Below are 19,566 nucleotides of genomic sequence, written 5' to 3' on the forward strand. Positions count from 1 at the left end.
TTGCTTCCCCCTACTGTCACCCTGGAACGGCACAGGGGGGGCTGTGGCTGCAGCCAGCCGTGGGAGTGGGAAGCCTGATGAGGATGGGCTCCGCCGGCAAGCGCTCCCGCATCCCACAGCTCCCATGGTGCTGCTGTGGAGAGCGCTGAGAGCGGGAGGCCAGCAGGAATAAAAGGCAGCAGGGCCCCCTCCGTGCCTCACCGCCCACAGGCAGAGTCCCAGGAGCCAGGCAGAGCTCTGGGGTCCCATCGGAGAGGGCTCTCCCAGCTGGCTCCCACCGAAGGCTGGATTTGCTGCTCCTCTGCCCCGTCTTCCACACACGCAGGTGAACGGATTTGGCACCCACTGCACTCTCAGGTAAGAGGGGTTTGCTGGGACCTGGGCAATGAAAGCCAGTGTGGGGCTTTGTGGTTTGTTAGGAAACCGGGTCTAGAAGAGGACTTTGCTCAGAATATTTCAGAAAATAAAAAGCAATTGTTCCCTCTAGCAGTTCTTAGGAAGAGCCCTTGCTCCGGAGGGGTTTGCTGGCCCATGTACAAATCCCGTGTCCCAGCAGGGATCTCCTGGCAGTCAGAAGCCATCAAGTGGGAACTGGAATCTTAGGAAGCCCCACCAATTCTGCCTGCTGCATCCACCAGCACAGAGTGGGGCACCTGCACCTGGGAGAGAGAAGAGCTCAATTTGAACATGGTGTCCATCCACTGTGGATGGACATGGCTCTTGTTTGGACTCACACATGGTGGGGCCAGCCTGAAGTTGTCTTCTGGCTTTGCTGTAGGTCAGGCAGGCACCAGTCAGGGCTCACCCTCTTTTGACTCCTATTACCTAAAGATTTAGGATGAGAATAATGACCAGAAAAATAATTCAAAGCTAAAACTAGCTGAAATAACAAAGGAAACAGTCTGGAGGGTCTGTGCTACACACACTTATCCCTGCTGCATGTAAGGGACAAGGAACTGAGTGCAACAGGCGGCAGAAATGTGAGACTCAGCATGTGTTCTGGGTGGGCAAACCTGGCAGTGAGGGCACTCAGTGAGGAGTGTCAGTCAGCCTGGAACAGGCACAGGGGTGCTGTGGCTCAGCTGCAAGCTGCCACCCCAAAAAGCAGCTGTATGGTAAGGCTCCAGCCTCCTGCCAGGGGTTCAGAGACTTGTCCCCACTGCTTGCTGGCCCTTCTAACCCAGGGGCAGGTCCCTTTCCACTGGGAAAACAAAACCTAGGGAAGGACTGATGGGAGGAGGTCCAGAAGTTGGCTTTGGTCTTTAACTTGTTTTCCTGGCTTAGTTTTATGTTTTTCGTATGGCTTTCCCATCACTATCAAACTGGGAGCAGGTACAGTGGGGCAGGACACCTTCCTGCCCTTGTATGCCACCAGTCTTTGTGCTGTGCCAATTTCAGTTTCCTGTGAGTCTCAGTGACAATTTTTCTGTTTCAGATGTGAAACAAAACCATTTTGCAGCTGCCTGGCTGCTGAAGTGCACTTTAGCACCCTCATGCATTGGCACAAAAGAAAATAATTCATCCTTAACACCCATAGCAGCTTCTGCAGAATCACCAAAGGTGTGGGGGAAAGGGGCAACACCTCTTTATCTGGCAAATAGAATGAATTCTCTGAGGGATTTGTCAGTCCTAGAGAAGTCCAAGCCATCATCTGAGGAAGGACTGAAACCATTACCTGGTAGTTATGTGTGCTGTGTTCTTGTGTGAACAGGCTTTGTGCACAGCCATCGTGAAATTGCTTTCTTTATCTCACCTGTTGAAACAGCACACCCAGAGCTCTGAATCACAGTCACTTCTGGGCTCTGTCACTAGATGGTGACATGCTTCCAGATACCAAGTCCTCCCTCAGTTTGTCTTTTTCTTTTAGTGTAAAAGAGCAGTAAATAAAGACAAAAAACATCTGTTTTACTCTCTGCCTATGGAAATACAGCATTCTCAGCCACAATAAATTCTGCTTAAGATAATTTGATATTTAACTGATTTTTAATATGGCATTGGATTGATCAATGTTGTTTCTGTAAGAATTACTGCTATAAAAGTAATTTTAGTTATAAAGATTTACATAATGACTAATATTTCCGATCTATGCACAATTTAGAACACCTTTGTCAGCAGACATTGCCAGATGCAAAATGAACGCCTGTTTGTGCATCTTCTAGAAACAAACCTGCACTGAAAGCTTTAAAGTTAATATATCATTTGGTTGAGGAAAGTACCAGTTTCCCTTCCTCTTTTCTGTTTTCCCTGAGCATGCAACAGTGCTTATTTTTTTTCCCTGAAATGCTCATCAGTAGTTTCGGCCCATAGGCACAGTATTTGCTCTGCCGAAGAAGGTTTGGTGGCTGGAATGAGACACATGCACTCACCAGAGGTCAGGCCCTCATATGTAATTTCCATTCCAGTCCATCATTCAGTACTGAAGGAGGTGTTCTCTGGGATATGAAGATGAGGGCTGGAAAAGGAGAGCTAAATTCCGTGAGCCATCTGATGAGATCAAGCACTAGAAACCTGGATGTATTCATTGGTGGCTGGCTGCTGCCTGCAAGGGTTACTGACCTGGTGGGATGTCTGTGATTGCCTCAGTCCCTGACTCCTGCTTGGTCATTCACCCACAGGTAAAACAACACCTGCCTCTGTTTCCTGCCAGGAAACAGAACCTGCAATGCCATTGTGCAAGGAGCAAACCCCATCCCCTTCCCACGGCAGCAGAGGGTCCTCTCTGGGCTTGGGGACGGCCTCCTCTGCTCAGCCATGACTAGAAGGGCTTGGACAGACTTTGGAGAGGGGTATGGCCATGGACCAGCTGGTTGAACAAGTCTGTCTTTATCTTCAGTACATGCCTGGGACCCTGTGGTCCCTAGTAGGCTTTGGGCCAAGCTGGACAAGAAAGCCCTAGGGTGGATCTCATGGCAACTTAGAACACAGTGAGGCTGAGCCTAAAATACTGCTCTCTAACCATTAAGAAATCTAGGGGCTATTTTGAGGTAGGTGCAGGAATGCAGCTTCCCTTATCCTGGCCTCCTCTACACACACCCTCCTGTGCCACACAGCTGCTGCTGGTGGCACACTTGTGGTCACCCTGGCCAGAAGCTGAGGCTTGGAGCGTGTGGGGTGTGTGTGTGTGTGTGTCTGTGTGTGTGTGTGTGTGTGTCTGTGTGTGTGTGTGTGTCTGTGTGTGTGCATCTGTCTGTCTCTATGTTGTGTGTGTGAGCTTTCCACACTCCCATTGATTTGGAATGCCACTTAACTGTCTGGTGCTGTCTGAGGCCAGAGCTTGGATGCCTGGCTGTTTGCTCATCCCTCACCCCACCTTGTAAAAATTCTTCTTTACAAGGAGCTAGTTTCTAATCCAGTTACTTTTCTGTCAAAAGCATGTTGTTCTGGGCTCCCTGTGGTTTGCAGTTTTTATTCCATATTCTTCTTCAGAATCCTCCTTGACCTTAAAACTCTTTTCATCTTCTCTCCTCCTTTTTCTCTTTAATTCATTTTTGCTCACTAGTCAATTCTTGCTGGGGTTTGTGTACCAAGCCCCACCTGTTTTCCTGGGTTTTCTCATAAGAGTTAAATAATTTGTTCTGCCTGAAACCCAATCAAGCTGAAGATAGATCCTTTCATAGCTTTCAGGAAGATGGAATTAATACTTCTCCCCCAGCCTTCCTGTGACCCCAGGGCTCGAGCGTCATCCCCAGCAGGCAAGCCTGGGGCTGCTCGAAGGCATAGCTGCCTCTGGGTTTGCCACGCTGCTGGCTGGGTCTGTGTGTGCTTGGGGTTTTTGAGGGTAGTGAAAGCCTGCCAGCATGTGTGAGAGTACTCTGAGCCAAGATACTTGGTAAGGTGAAGACACTTCTCATAGCCAGATTAATTTCTCTGTCTCCACAGGCACCCCAGAAAGCTCACCACCACCATGGCTGCTGGCCTGGAGAAAGCCTGCCACCGGTGCATATCTAAAATTGCCAGCAATGGTAAGGCACTTCTGGTAGCCATTGCCTCATGGCTACCCTCAAGCAGCCCTGTTGCTAAGCCAAGTATATAAAGGAATCACAATGGTACCAAGTCCCACCTGAATCTTCCACTGAAGTTTCCTTTCCTAGATACTGTTGGGAACTGATGGAGTGTGCAATAGTAACTCTACCCTAACAGCAGCTGCCTGTTGCAGTATTTGAAGTATAGCAATCAGCACAAAATTTCAAAAAAGCATCACCATGTACCTAAATATGGGCAGCAACAGACAGCCTAAGAAAAATAATGTGTTTGCCTCCTCTCTGAAGTGTTACCTTACACACAGTGCAGCAGAAGCATCCACAGGGAAAATCACCTCATGAAGAGCAGCACAGCCAGCCTGGGAACAAACTCTTCTAGGAGTGATTCCCAACAAGCAAAACTGCTGCCAGCCTGTGTGATGGCACAGGGAGACAAGTCTGGGGATGGAATATGGTCAGGGATATCCCCCTTTCACCCAGTGAGATCTGGGACAGGTTATTCTCCCCCCTGCTGGCCTGCTCCCTGGCACAAGGGCCATCTAGGCGGGGGTATCCCCCATAAGCAGCCCCTTGCTGGGGGTTAAAAGCATCAGTTATCTGGGCAGAGGTTCTTTTGCATGACAGCCTGGCCTTGCTCAGGTTTTAAAGCACCTGGTTCTCCCCACCCAGGGAGGAGGGCACAGAGGGCTGTAATGAGCTGTCAGCTGGTGAAACAGGCTGGTTCTTGCGCCCAGCAGCAACACAGCAGAAAGCTGACCTGGGCTGAGGCTGTGCAAGCTGCACAGAGGCACAGGAGAAACACTTCAGAGGTGGGGTTTTGTAAGATTAGGGAAGCAGTCTCCTCAGCAGGAGGTTAAAATCCATGGGTTTTAAAGCAGCTTACTCCTGCTGACTGCATCTCCTCTTCCCTCTGAGTTGCAAGTGCCTTTTGCTTTCACTTCTAGGCAGTAGCAATTTATAATTCCACTCAAATACAAGAAGAAGCAAACCCCTTGACCACTCATCATAACTGATACTTTACCCACACTAATTGCTGCATTTCCCAGTCTAGGGTGTTACCTTGGAGTCTTCTATATTCCTGATCTTTGCTTTGCCTGAAAGGCTCTTAAAGCTCAGAATGAACTTTTAGTAATGATTAAACCCCTCATGTCCTTGCTGTCTTACAACCCGGCAGAGAAAATCAGGCCAAAGGGACAGAAAGATCAACCCAGGCTTCCCTGCAGAAACCTGGCACAGGTAGGGAAGGAGAGGATCTTTTCTGGCCCACTTTTTCATGCTCATCACTGCCCCAGGGGAAAGAAGGGCAGTGGAGTGATGGAAAACCAGGGGTGCAGAGCATGCACCCTCATTATACCCTGACAAGCACCTGGGAGTGGAATTGGGACCCAGCTGGTCCCTGTGGGATCCCTCACATCCTGCAGAAAGGACATGCCGGGAGGATCTGGACTCCTCGGTGAATATCACAATTTAAAAGGTCAAAAGTGGTATTTTCTCTGATTTTTGTTCCTAGTGTCTATAAGCGAAATGTTACCATTCCCTGTTATTAAATTACCACTGGAACTTCAATAATAAGAGAGAAAATAATTAATCCTTTAGAATTTTTTTTAACGATTGGGATTAGTTCTGATCTCACCTATGCTCTTCTACACCAGAAGTACCCTCTTGGGTACCTGAAAAGTTACCCATGTGTGAGGAACTCAGAAATATCATTCCAGGAAAGTATCTTCAGGTTCTTATCATGCTTAAGTCCAAAATAAGCTCAGCTTTAGCTATGGATCAGCTAATGCATTCAAAATTGATTTTATGTTCATTAAAATGCAGTGATGCCTAATTTCACTTTTCCTCATCATCCTGTATTTATTTTTCAAAGACCTTTTCAGCAAAATCCACATTTGTACCTTTGGTCTGGTATTGAAATAACTCCCAAGAGCTCCAAGAACCCACCTGCGGAGCAGCTTTTCATTCTTGGTGTAGCAATTTAAGTTCAGTCTTCAATTTACTGACCAAAATAAAAAAGTCTAATCCACTACCCTGGGTCTACTGCAAAGCAAACTGAATGGCTCTATATGTAATGCCTAAATATTGTTATAAAATTACTTCTGGAAATTATTCACAAGGGGCCAAATCCAGAATTTAGACCATGGCATAACTATAGTTCAATATCCAGAGGCATAATATAAAATCCAGGCTAGACACTGCAATATTGCTCAACCCCCAAGGCAGCTAAATTTTAGGTGATGTGATGCTGATATCTGGGTACCAAAGTTCTATATTGCAGTAATTCAACCCTGCCTAACTAAGGAGTGGTGGAAGGCAGCAAAGAGCTGGTGGCCCTGAGCTGGGATTTGGTCAGTTTGCTCACACTTCCCCTGCCTCAAATGGTGGGTTTTTCCTTTTGGAGGAACTAGAGGCCTCCATGGGAATGGCTGTTTCTTACCCTGATCCCTCTAGTTTCTGAGTATCTAGTCTGGTCAAGGGATTCAGTCATGCCAGGGATTCCTGCCCTTCATCCCCAGAGATTATTCCATCAATATATCTCCTTGCTATGGCATTAGCCTCATAACCAGACAGTCTTTGGTTTTGCTCAAGGATATCTTATGTCGCTGCTCTTTGGATCACTCACAGGTCTGGTTTTGCATGCTCAAACCTTGCAGTTATTTTCTTATTTGGTGGTGGCCGGCCAAGCTGAACAGATATAATTCCTTTCCTTCATGTTACTTCATTCAAGTCTTTTCTGCATATCCCATCTGAGAGAGTGACATTTTCCTGTGACTTGAAAGCACAGAATGACAGCCAGTAATCACAGCTACCAAAATCACGGGCAGACTCATCTCTGGTCTGTAAAACACACAATCTTACTGGGGCTGGTTCCTCAGAAAGATCCATTGAGACTTTCTCTGCCACCACGACACCCCCTCAGGCTGCATTCTTCCTTTCCTCCAAGTGCCTATTAGCACTGCAGGGGATGCCTGCAGACGCCATGAAGGAATAAAACAAGGATGAAAATACCTGTTCCCCATGTGCACTCCAGCCTGTTACAGCACCCATGCTGCAGTGCAGCACACTGTGACACTGCTTGCTGAGCTTCTGCATTGCCATCTGCGCCTACCCCAGGGCATCAGCAGGCATGGGGCCCTGCCAACTGAATTTGACCCAAATTTCCTCACACCCAGACTGCTGGGAGTCAGGCCCCTTCAGAGCAGCATTCCCAGAGGGTGTTGTCCAAAGGGCATGCTTTGGCATATTTTCACACAGAGTTTTGCTCCTCAGCTTGTTCATGCAGATAAATCCTGGGGTAACTGCAGACTTTGTTTGGAAGCTGGAATATCTAATGTAAAAAAAAAAAAAAAATTATTTTTTATCAAGAACCTGACAGACTACAGCAGCACCTGGGAGTGATAGCAATGTAACCAACACTTCATTTATTACTGTGTTTATTATCAGAGAGCTTGTCACTCTACTGAGCAGCTTGCACTACAGCTGTATTAGAGGAGACTAGGTAGATTGAGATTTATATTCATAAATAGCTGCTGAAAATCTTGTGAAGACTCTTACCTGAAAAGAAAGAATTTTCTTCTCTCTCCTCAAAGTAAATAGGGACAGCCTGAGCTGATCTGTACCTTTCAAGTGCTTGGAAAACTCGTGGCAGCAAAATGTAGTCTGAGGAGCCCACGGGTGAATTGGTGTCACCTCCAGTACTGCCTCCAGATGCCAAGCAAATGCCAGAGGGCAAGAGGCTGTGAGTGCTGAGGCCAGGCACAACAAGGGAGTGGCAGAGGAGTGGGAGGAGAGCTGCAGTGCAGGGGCACACCTGTGGAAGATGCAAAGGCTCAGGCATCAGACAGAAGAGAGACCATGACATACAGCCAAAATGTCAACAGCGATCTCAAGCGTGTTTACTTCTGTGAGGAAATCCTGGCAAGAGGAATTCAGCCAAATAGCAGATTTCTATCAGCTGACTGTACTGCTGGGCAGGAGACACAAAACCTGCACCCACTGATCTAATTTTTGTGAGCACAGATTTCAAGGAACGTGCAAGATATTCAGCCACCAGTTCTTTTCTTCCTCTTGTGTGATCCCAGACACGAGCTCTTCCCTCCATCCATTTCCCAGCACGCTAGGATCCCACAGCCAGGCTTCACCAGGTGCTGCCCTGCTGGTACAGAGCAGTGAGGTCTCCTGCCTGATACCCAGGCATCAGATACCCTTTCGAGGCATGCCTGGAAACACTTCCCTGGTTGTGCTGTATTTTTAGAGACTACCAGCCCTTTTTTGCTACTTACTCCAGGAATGGGGCCAGGGTGCCCTCTGGCCAGCCTGTGAGGCGATATCTCCGACACACAAACACCACCAGCCCCACATGCGGACCTGCCTGCAGAGCAGCGTCCTCTCTGCTGAGCCGGGCTGCCCTGCGGCAAGTGCCATTCTCTGAAGCAATTTGTCTCGGGACCAGAACGGGGCAGCAGAGCCCAGACAAACCCGGGCAGAGAATGCGTGTATGCCGGCTGAGCAGCATTCCTATGAAACCCCCACACATCCAGGGAAAATCAGCCTTCAGCGCTGCTAGCGACACTGAGGGTGGCTGAAGAGCCCTGCCAGTTGTGTAGGCAATTGTTGAAGAGTCTCACTTTGTTAAACATGGATCTGGAAGCCTTCCCAGACTATGCATCTGCCCCTCCAATTCGAGACCTAAGAGGCTGTAGCTGAATGGGGAGATAATGAGTAAATACATTCCCAGCGCCTGCTTTGGAAGCGGAATTAATGAACGATTATCTCTTTCTCTTGAGCTCTGAGTGGTCTCTACCTCCCACTCCTCCCCTCCAAAAGCGAGCTGCTGGGCAGATGTCAGACACCAGCAAGGACGGACACCTGTGTGCCAGATGTGCAGCCTCGCATGCACATGAGCCCCCTGAGCTTTTTCCAGAGCTTGCTGCAGCATCCCTCCCCGGGGTCAGGCAAAACAGGCGCTGCACAACTAACAAAAGACACGATGCCTTCTCCTCCTCCTCGTCCTCCTTCTTCTCCCGGGCTCCTGAGCACTTCCCTTGCAGCAGGGACAAGAGGCAGCTGCGAAACCACAGGCAGAGGGGTGACTCTGCAGTGACAGCACTTGTGGCCATACCAGGCAGTCGGTGCAATGCCTGCAGACCTGAGCAGCACCCCTTTGGGCACCAGATAGCTGGGTCCCCCAGCCTCTGGGCACTGTTTGCTCAGAAATGATGTTGGAAGCCCAACTCATTTACAATACCATCACTTCTTGATGTGAAAGAATAGTCTAGATAACGGCAAGAGGAGCTAGCACAAAATGTGACGTGGTGTAAAGGGAGGTGAGCTGTTCTAATGAGAGGCTGTCAGTGGTTGAAAGAGCTTAGTCAAGTGTAGGACACTATTCAAGCAGAGGAAGAATTTCTGTATCATGCAGCACTCGAGAGATAGGAGTCTGAGCAAAAATGAGAGAGAGAGAGGGAGGGAAACTGGCCGACAGGGAAAGGAGGAGGGGGTGGCACAAAGGAACAGAAGTGCTTTCTTCAGCTCAAAATACCCTCAGTATCCCCCAGTTCATGGAGATAACAAACATGCTACTTCTGAGAAAGATGTCTCTCAAGGGCTTAAGTGTAAGATCCTGGTTCTCTGTGGAGAAAACATGAGCAGCATGTGGGGGATGGTGTGTTCCCAAGAAAAGTGTCTGCAAGTCAGAAAGCCTGGTGGATCTGCTCTGAATTTTGATGCTGTTCCTATGTCTTCTCTGTTTCTCCTTGTGGAAAACAGAGGCAGTGATGCTGTCCTTTTTCTCTAAGGCAGCCTGAGGGTGGTATTTTGGCAGTGCTGCAGAATTTTCCAGAGCAGCACTGTCCGCAGGGCGCTGGCAGTGTCCCTGCTCCTGCACGGCCCGGGGGACACCGTGCACCTTGCAGAGGTTGCAGTTCTCTGGCATGGGGAACTGCAGGACACAGCTTACCCAGGGAAAGGGCTGGTCCCAAGCCAAATCCAAATACTTGCTCCAAGATTTTTTTTGCAAGCCTCCAAGGAGATGTCCTACTCCTTTTCTTATCTGTCCTCTTCTCAGCCCCTCTGCAATCTATGCCCACCTGCACTTTGGCACCCTTAAGGACCCACTTGCAGCCTGAGCCATTTCTGGGAGAGCTCTGAAGGGACACTTGCCACAGAATGTCCTCATTATATTTTACTCTCATTTGGCAGGGCAGCGTTTCACTTTAATGTTGCCAAGTGCTCATGATTAGGCACAGAAGTGACAGCTCTTGTGAGACAGGCTGCTCACACTGCTCTAGACACTGCTGTCCCTCACCCACTGGGAAGGTAAGCACTCATCCTCTGCAGCATCCGGCTGTGCAGGGGAAACATCAGGGCTCAGATACACCAGCAACTCTCCAGGGAGTCAGTAAGCCCCTCAGATCCATTCACCTGCAGGGAGAGTCAGTGTGCACCCCTAAGAGCATCCTTCCACATAGCTTAAGATGATCTAGCCCAATGACAAATCCCACTCCATGCAGCAGCACTGCTGCCTTTGTGCTTGCAAGCTAAGCTGGGTCAGGAGTTAGACCAGCCAGAAACCATTCACATCTGTGATAAAGACAGTTTATTTAGCTATCAGTGAAAAGTAAGTGGAATGGCATTAAAGCTGCTATTTGCTTAGCAAACAGATATGGCTCATCAGTTGCCATGGATTAGCTGATGCAGAATTACTTGTTACTGCACAGTCGCCTGGCAGTGCCTCTGAAAAGGATGCAGGATAAGGCAGCAGTGGATGACTCCTTGCCCTTGGATTAAGACAAGCTGCAAGTAATAGCTTCAAAAGCAGTCTGTGTCTCTCACTGCATCCTGGAAGTGATAAAACATGTGCTGGTCTCACCACCGCAAATACTGCACCACGCAGGTGATATTCCCACCCCATCAAGTGCACTGTATTTCTTCCTACACAATTGTCTGGATTTACAGAGCATCTGTAAAGAACTGGATGGAAATGCTGGCCTCTAAACTTGAACTAGCCCAAATAACACTGTCTTTCTTTTCTCCTTCACAGCATGCTTTATATTTGGGCTCCTCGCTTTCCTTGCCTTACCACTGTCCATGACTTTTATAGGTAAGTTGACAACTAAAGTAAACTGAAAATAGAAACTTCCTGGCACTCTGTGGCAGGTTAACATATCTGGTGGAAGAAAGGAACTGGAAAATTCAGGGTTTCCAACTGTTAAACCCCTGTCTTGGAACTTTAGCTTCAGACAGAATCTCAGCCCACACTCTGTATCAGGAATGAAGGAGTACTTGAATTCTGACCCTGTTTATCTTAAAAACCCCTCCAGTGTGTTTTACCTCAAAACCCAGCTTTGTCTGTGGGAGGAGGCTCAGAATCTGACATATGAGAAGATTTCATTACTCAGGATCCCTCTGTATTAAGTACACTGCAAAAAATTGTAGAAGCATAGTGCTGGAAGGGAAAAAGATGCTGTAGGCTGCTATTTCTCCCTTTTTGAAAGTCAGACCTGGTTTTAGGCTGATCTGCCCTCGAAGGCTGGATTTGGGAGTAGCATTTCAAGATCAAATATTTAAGAAAGGAAAATCCTTTCAGCAGCAGAATTTTATACCTTTTTAAACTGCATAAGGCCCCTCTTTTCTTAAGCATCACCTTTCCCTTACCATTAACATAGATCTTTGTTTTTTCTGTAACACTTCATTGCTCCCTTTGGGCCTTTCACATCCTCCATATGGGTTGTGAACCCCACTTGAGAAACATCAACAACAGTGGAGACACCAATCCACCTCTCCTTTTAGACAGGCCCATGGGTTCGCAGCATCCCTGACAGATGTCTGACTTGCCCTTGCTCAAGGAAATTCCATGGCTTCTCAAGGAGACTATTTCAACATTTTATTGCTCTCAAAGACAAAATATTTTTCCCATATCTAACCTAAATCTTCCCTATGGCAAATGAAACAGATTACAGCCTGTCCTGCCCACTGTGGTCACAAAAACATATTGGTCACTGTCCTACTCAAGAGATCCTTTGAACTGTTTGAAGGCTGCTATTATAACCCTGCTCCATCTTCTCTTTTGTTTTCCCAGAGGTCTTAAAAACCTAATTCTTTCATCCTGACCTCACGGGTCACTGCTTCGGTAGCTTTTTTTTTTTTTTCCATTTTTGCCTCCCTCCTTTGACCTCTGTGCAAGTATTTTTCCTTATTAATAAAAGAATGATATAACACAGGCCTCCAACTGAGACCTGAGGAATAAGCAGTGCAGAGTAATTAGCTCTTCTGTTTAACATGCAGGATTTCTGTAAACACACCTCAAAATGAAACATGGTCTCTCTGCATCAACCCATTTCCTCCCAAATTTAGTTTATGGTGCATTGTAAGCCCAGATGTTTTTTGGCAGTGCTGCTCCCTACCAGACATACCTCGTTTTTTATTTACCTTGAAGTTTCCTCCCCAACACACAGTGCTCAGCTCTATCAGCTTTTGTCTTGTAGATTTTGAATGCCTTTTTCCAGTGTATCCAGATAATTTTGAATTTAAAGTCCTCAAGAGCCCTTGTCTTTGAGAAGCTGCTCACCTGGTGCCTCGTTCCTCATGAAGGATGGTCCAAAGGAACTCCAGATGCAGATGCTGAGGGCAAGCTGCATCCCACCTGGACTCAGACTGTGTACATCCACAGCCAGGCTGAGCTCTGTGTGTTGTCCTTGCAGAAAAGGAAATTCCCACACCCTCTCTTAGGTGTCTGCCTTGACATGAGGTGACTTTTAAGGCAGTTGGGATGCCTGGCCCATTGGCATGGATGGTTATCCAAACCCACATAATAAGTGTTCAGCTGGTTCAGTGTTCCCTTAATCTGGGGCTTTCAAAGTACCACTCATGACTATGGTGGGATTCCAATTAGGATGTCCTAATTAGGAACCAGGGAGTTCAAATGAGGGATTGGGGAGCAATTTGGAAGTAGCAAAATGGACTGAACTGCTGCATCTCAACACTTCTGCTCTTATATTTATCCATGACTTAAGATTGCTATTTATCCCTTAAGAAGATTCTAGCTTTAGCTTTTCCTCAGGCTGAATATGCCTGAACTGTGAAATAGGGATGGGAAGGTATAATACAAAATGTGGTATGGTTTCCATGCATACTGACATCCTGCCTTCTGGAAATGAATCCAGGTCTGGAATCTGACCACTTGCAAATAAGATTTCTCAGGAATATTTCACAGTATCTTTAAGATCAGTGAGAAGTGGAAAGTCTATAGTAAGATATTAGCCTGGAGCTCTGGATATCTCCTGCATCAGATACAGAGCCCTTTTTTCCCCCACAACTTACTGAAATTAAGAGATGATGTCACTATAATGTAGTGTTGTCAGAGGATATTGGTTTCCTGCAGCTCCATATCAGCAAAGGTATTTTTAGGAAAATGAAATGTCAAGGAAAATGCTGATATTTATTTTCCAAGCAAAATCCTATGATTTTCTGATAATATTCTGTTACCACAATCTCAGAAAAAAACTTGCTGATGTGCCTCCAGTCATTTTGGCTCTTGCTTCCTACAGAGGAAAACTGTGAGGTAAAGTACTTGTTCAAACTCAGAGATGAATAACAGGCAGCCCTAGTAATAATTACACCCCAACATCATACACTCTTAAAATTCAATATTGCTGTAAATCACAGTATAATTCAAGATACATAGAAAGGACTCAGCATATTTTCCATGCTGCAGACTTGTGACATCACTTAAGCCATAGATTGTTTAGCAGCTTTTTCACTTTTACTGGCAGAGAAGATCCCTTTTTTTCACTGAACACTCCAAAGATATAAAGATTTATTAAAATTTTTTTTTAGTTTCCGGGACAGTGAAGGATTACTCTCAATAACGCGTTCTTGTATGTTGTCCAGAGTACCTTTATATACAAAATACCCCAAGGGTAGCTAAATCACATTTGAAAGCTGATGACATGGTTTTTTTTAATAAGCAGCCTAAATTGCCTCCTGTTCAAGTTTAACCCAGTACTACTCCTCACACTCAACACCAAATAATTCCTCAAATCTCAAATGCTCCTGAGATTTGTCTGAAGCCTATTCTCTTACTCTGTGCCTTTACGTGGGAACCAGTTTTGTGCTTTAGCAGTAAGTTGTTTACACAATCTTTCCTTGCATTCCAATCCCTCACCCAGTCCCCTGGTTTGCTGACATGCTTTCTGATAAAATGGTGTCCAAAAGCAATTTCTTTGAGATAAATTCTCTGCAGCACCTAGATCCAAGTGTAAGGCCCACAGTCAGGGCTCGACTGGGGTCTGTGCTAAGTGATGGCAGCTGCAGCCATCCACGAGGAACACCTGAAAATGGCCTGGCATGTTGAGGTCTCTGCCTCCCATTAGGAATAAAGTTGTGTAGTGGGCACCAAAGAGTGGATCAGCCTTGCTATACAGCAGCCCTCCTTTCCTGTGGGTGTACTCAGCCATTTCAGCTGAGAAGAGTAAAGCAGCTAAAAAGAGGCCAATGCTGCAATGACCTTCATTCTTCCTGACCCCTCATCTCATGGATAATCATGAGTCACAAGGACACTTGGTAGCAATCCTTTATGGGCCATGCCAGAGCACTGCCCCAAATGGTGCCCTTAGAGAAGCCATTGTCCTGTTTGCCCACAAGTGCTCTTTCCACTTGCTGAACCCTGTGTCCTGGATCTCACTGCAGCGTTGTTCTGTGGTAGCCAAGAGGTAAAATGTGCAAGTACCTTTGCTTTCCCAAGCCTCCCATCTCTTGTTTTTTCCCCTTTGGATGCTGCTCAGGCTGCGTCTGACCTTGCACAGGTCTTTGGTTCATTCATTTGGACTCCTCTGCTGGTCTGTGTTGTGGTCAGGCTCAATTGCTTTTCACTCTGAACCACAGATTGCTCTGGCTTGCAGAGAGCACTGCAGTAGAAGCAGACCTTTGATCTCTCATGGTCCATATATCCCATCTCTAGCAGTCAAAGGAGAACATATCTGTTGCTTCTGGGAAAGAATCTGGTTGCTTTCCAACAAGTTTTGGTGCTCCCAGATAAACCAAACACACGCTGTGTGAGAACTGATTGGCACATTTGCTGATTTTACTGTAACAAATACCAGTGCCCATCTGCCAACTGTAGGTCCACATTTCCTATTCACACCTTGGGGTGTATTTTTCAAGTTACTACTGTATCACCTGCTTTGACCTGCTCTTTTGCTGTCATATCTGTCTGCAGTATTCTCCCAAAACCTACAGAGTGCTGCTGTCACTCAAACCCTTCCCAAGACTCACTGATATCATGTGTTATATATATATTAAAGGATTCCATAATAGATTTGTCTGGGAAAGAGAATCAGAGCAGCATGAGAAAAAAAAGAAAGGCATTTTTTCTCAGCTTTTTTTCCCCCTCAAACTGAAATCTCAGTTAACACATTGGAAATAGAAATTGCCTATTGCCTAGGTTCCTAAACTGAAATATATTCCCAGTGATCCCTGGCCAGCTGCTTTTGTGGCAGGCTATTAGATGGCCAAGAACTTTGGAAATCTTGGCAGCAGCTTTCTGATGAATTTGATGTAATTTGTGACAATTTCCCTGCTGCTCACCCCTGTAAAGCTGGGAGTCTGATCAGGTCCCAGTGTTACATAGTGGCAAAATGGACAAAAATCACAGCTTTGTAATAAGGATGAAAAGGGAGAGAGTCCAAATCCATCTAAGTGCAGCCTTTTTCATTTATACAAAGGTTGGTAATAAATGTTTAGTATAGAAGAGTCCACAGCCCTTACACACAGGGGATCACAAAACTGCAGACCACAAAACACTGTCCCATGTCCTGTGACTAAAGTCAGACCTGTAGCAAGCAACCACAATCCACAGCACCTGTGTTATGCCATGCAAAGAGTGCAGGAGAGGTTCAGGACATGAGCAATGTTATGGACCAGCACTAGCAGTGGATTTGGTGGGCAAATTGACAAGCTAAAGAGGATTACAGCTATATAAAAGAAAAACCAAACCAAAACAAAAAACCTCCAAAACAACCAAAAAAACTCCACCAAACCAAAACCCACTGGTACTTCTTTCCTAATTCCTCCTATTCAGTGTAGTTCTGAAAATGAAGGCAAGATGTTTCACCTGAGAAATGTTTAGCACTAAGACTTGCACATTCCTTTTAGTTGCAACTAGGCAACGTCAATTATTCAAAGAAAAGTCAGAATATCTCCTTGCAAACTATTTATATAGCAAGAAGAAAACAGAAAATCCTTTCTACCCTATGCAACTGATCTGTCAAAGCCCTGAAACATGGGATCAATACCAATAAAATTACAGTGTAATGAACTGTAAATGTTTAAAATTTCTGAAGATGCCATTGGGTAAGAGACTTGGGCAGGGAATTCATCCCAGCTAACTTACAGGTATCTACAGCTGGCTGTCTGGATTCCTTGTATAGCCATGGAGAGACAGAAGCCCTTTCAGGAACCAACTCACCCGACCCATTTCAAATGCCTATCTTAATAAAAATGAATTGAATTTTACAAGTGCCTATTTCTCCCTATTGACTTCAGAGTGTAGAAAACTAGTTCACGTATGGATGCCTGCATTGCAGACATCTATATTTGGACAGATGAGTTTCACTGCCACAGACCTGTATCACAAGCTTCAGTCTCTACTGCCAGCAACATCCTCACACAGCCATACATTTTCTTCCCTAAAACTTACCCAACTTTCTCTTTCTTGCAGTAGATTTGAAGGTTGCCAGGGTCCTCAGCTCCATAACAACCAATTCTTTTATCCTCCAGCAACCCAAACAGCTTGGAAACTTGAGCTTTCACAGCTCCCTATCAGCTGCCGGGAAAGCTAAAACAGTTCCAGGTGCACCCACGGGTATTGGCTCCCAAGCTTCCAGGCATCTGACTCAGGAACATGCCATACTTATAGGAACTAATGAGCAGGAAAATCCTGGGGGAAGTTTATCAGAATTCCTTCTTTTTGTAGTTTTGATTTTCAGTGAATTTTCTACCGCTGATTTCCTGTCCAGCTCAGTCAATGGTTCATTTAACAAAGAGCTGTGGCTGAAGCTAATGACCTCTATATGTGGCTGCAATAAGTGTTGCCAGAAAATAGTAATGTTGGATTTGCCTTTGCTATCTCTCTTCCTTCTCCTGCCTTTTGCTTGTTCATGGCCCTCACTCCTCTAGTGAGGGGTGCAGCCCCCTTTTAATTCAGCCCCCATTTCAGCAGACACAGGATACAAGTCTTGAGTGTAAGCAAGACATTTCACTTAGAGCATCTATAATTCTCGCTGTACAGCTTGTTGCAATATCTGGTCACTTGAGATAACAAACATCCATTTTTGCCATTCAGGAATGAAGTTTTTGGAAGACTGCCCAGTTCAGCCACTGATTCCCTTGTATCTGTTGGTGGGTGGTGTGATTGGCAGCTTAAAGGTAATGTGCCTTGCGTGTGAAAAATATTTTGTGTGACTCGACTTTGACTTGCTAGTTAAGACGTGATGATAGCTCCACACAGCCACATGCACCCAGTGCTGGAGAGCTACAGGATCAGGCTGTGCTTGTTCCAGCACCAAAAGCACCTGTCAGTCAAGTGAGCTGCTAATGAGCTCAGCATTGTCCCACACATTGTGGTGTGACTTTCTCCTGCACCACAGCATCTGTGCTACCATCCCTGCTGAGGGAAATGACTTCTTAACATGGATGCCTGTGGTAAATGGGGTCCTTTTTCCACAAGCAATCCTCCAAGCATGTCAAATCTTTCTCCATTACTTTCATACAGACAGGACAAAAAGCTAAGTTACTCTCCTTGCTTTGGGAGTACTACAAAACCACTTGTGTTTGTACATAGTCCTTCACAAGTTCAATTTACTCCCACTCTGACCTGGCCAGAAGTAAATGACTGCAGCAGAATCACTTCCTTCCAAAGTAAATATATCCCTGCAACACAGCAGGGCTTATTAATCTAGATGCACCATTTTCTAACCACAGCTATCTGTCTTCTAGTGGACTGTGCTCACTTATATCTTTGCTGAGCTCCAGTCTGGCAGTTTGACAAGGAGAGGCACCCTCATACCTGTGATAAACCCTGGTCACTATAAAGCTATATAACTCTGCATTGACTCTAAAGGGTCATCCCTCTTCTGACAGTCCCTTTGCAGATGGTGTTAACTGGCTTTCAGGGAGCATGGAGAGCCTCACCACAACAATTCTAGGCATTTTCTTCACCAGGACTGAAAAAAGGAGGATAGAATCCTACTCTGCAGGTCTCTGCATTCACTGCACTCTTTCAGAGTGGTAACCCAACAAAACCACAGTACATCACTGGGATATGAATCATGCCCTCCAAGGACCTTTGATCAGTAAATAAGAAAATGGGGAAAAGAAAAAAAAATAAAGTGCTTAATCTTGTTACAAGAAATTTGCTGCGTTGTGAGTTCTACTGGCAAATGCTTAGTCATTCGATCACACCAGTGGACTTATATGTATAATCAAAGGTTCATTTAATAATAGTTTAGAAAATATTAGAGCAGAACTGAAAGGCAATTTTGAGGCTAGTGGACTGAAGCTTTCATAAAAAATGTTGACTCATTCTTAGCCATTTCTGTTAAAAGTCAGATTTTTTCACTATAACTAAGGTGGCAAACGGATCAGTTAACACTGATGCTGACATCAAATAATGCTTTGAATTTTACTTCAGTTGACAGCAGTGCTGCTTACTTTGCAGTTTGGCAATGCATTTGGTCAGAACTTGATTAGCTTCACCCACGTGTTATCTCAGCACTTGGTCTGCAGGCAAATTCAAGTCTCTCACCTGTCTGAACTGTGCCCTCTGTTCTGTTCACTGGACTGCACTGACTTCATCCAGCAGTGCCCTTGCTTGAGCTCTGAAAGTTAAAAGGTCACAGAATGGGTGCAGGATGAAGTCTGAAAGGATGCTGTCCCGTGATGGACATCATCTAACAGCAAGTCATTCTAGCCCAGATCTGTGCAGTCCATAGGCTCCTCATCTATTTCTTTACCACCTCCAGTCTTTTAAAAAGCAATGGTAACTGTTCACCAAGGCAACTGAACCATCCTAGAGCACCCAGAGAGGCCTGTTGAATTCATGCCATGCTGCTCCATAAATGTATGTTCAGCAGCTAGTAACAATGTGAGCAACTGCCAGCAATTTCTTCAATCACGCTTGGCAAGGCAATATCCATAAGAATGAAATGCATTTTCTGTGAACTACTTAAATGCAGTTGAGATTCATAAATCTACCTGGGAGGTCTCTCTGACTGCCTCAAACCCAATACTCATCTGCCATTTAACCCCATTCTCACTGCTGAGCTTGAGAGAACCTGAGTGCTGAGCTGAAAGCTAAGAGGACTGAAGCACAGCCACAGGCACTCTCATGCAGAAAACTCAGAGCCACTGGCCAGGCAGGTTTATCCCTCCAGTGCCTCATGAGTCTGTGTAAAACCAATGTTCATATGAGAAGATGATAGTCTGAGCAAGCCTGTTGCTTTGAGTGCTCAGCTGGATGTGAGACATCAGTGAAAACACCATTTTTTTGCCTGTGTTGGTGCTTGGACTTTAAACTGTGTTTCTCAAA

General features: G+C 45.8%; 1 protein-coding gene across 3 annotated transcripts in view; it reads left to right on the forward strand.

Annotated features, from left to right (window-relative positions):
• Positions 1-19,566, forward strand: part of TMEM272 (transmembrane protein 272) — a 27,985-nt gene continuing 8,419 nt past the window's right edge. The window contains exons 1-4 of one of the 3 annotated variants that reach the window (XM_026790652.2): positions 1-357; positions 3,880-3,962; positions 11,023-11,082; positions 17,323-17,405. In XM_026790652.2, the coding sequence (XP_026646453.1) occupies positions 3,905-3,962; positions 11,023-11,082; positions 17,323-17,405 (201 nt within the window). In that variant the 5' untranslated portion in view covers positions 1-357; positions 3,880-3,904. Of the gene's footprint in view, positions 358-3,879; positions 3,963-10,203; positions 10,299-11,022; positions 11,083-17,322; positions 17,406-19,566 lie in introns of those variants that run through there. The other 2 variants (XM_026790653.2, XM_026790654.2) reach the window with 2 other exon arrangements.

The sequence above is a fragment of the Zonotrichia albicollis genome, chromosome 2 (assembly GCF_047830755.1).
Source record: "Zonotrichia albicollis isolate bZonAlb1 chromosome 2, bZonAlb1.hap1, whole genome shotgun sequence".
Taxonomy (NCBI): Eukaryota; Metazoa; Chordata; class Aves; order Passeriformes; family Passerellidae; genus Zonotrichia; species Zonotrichia albicollis.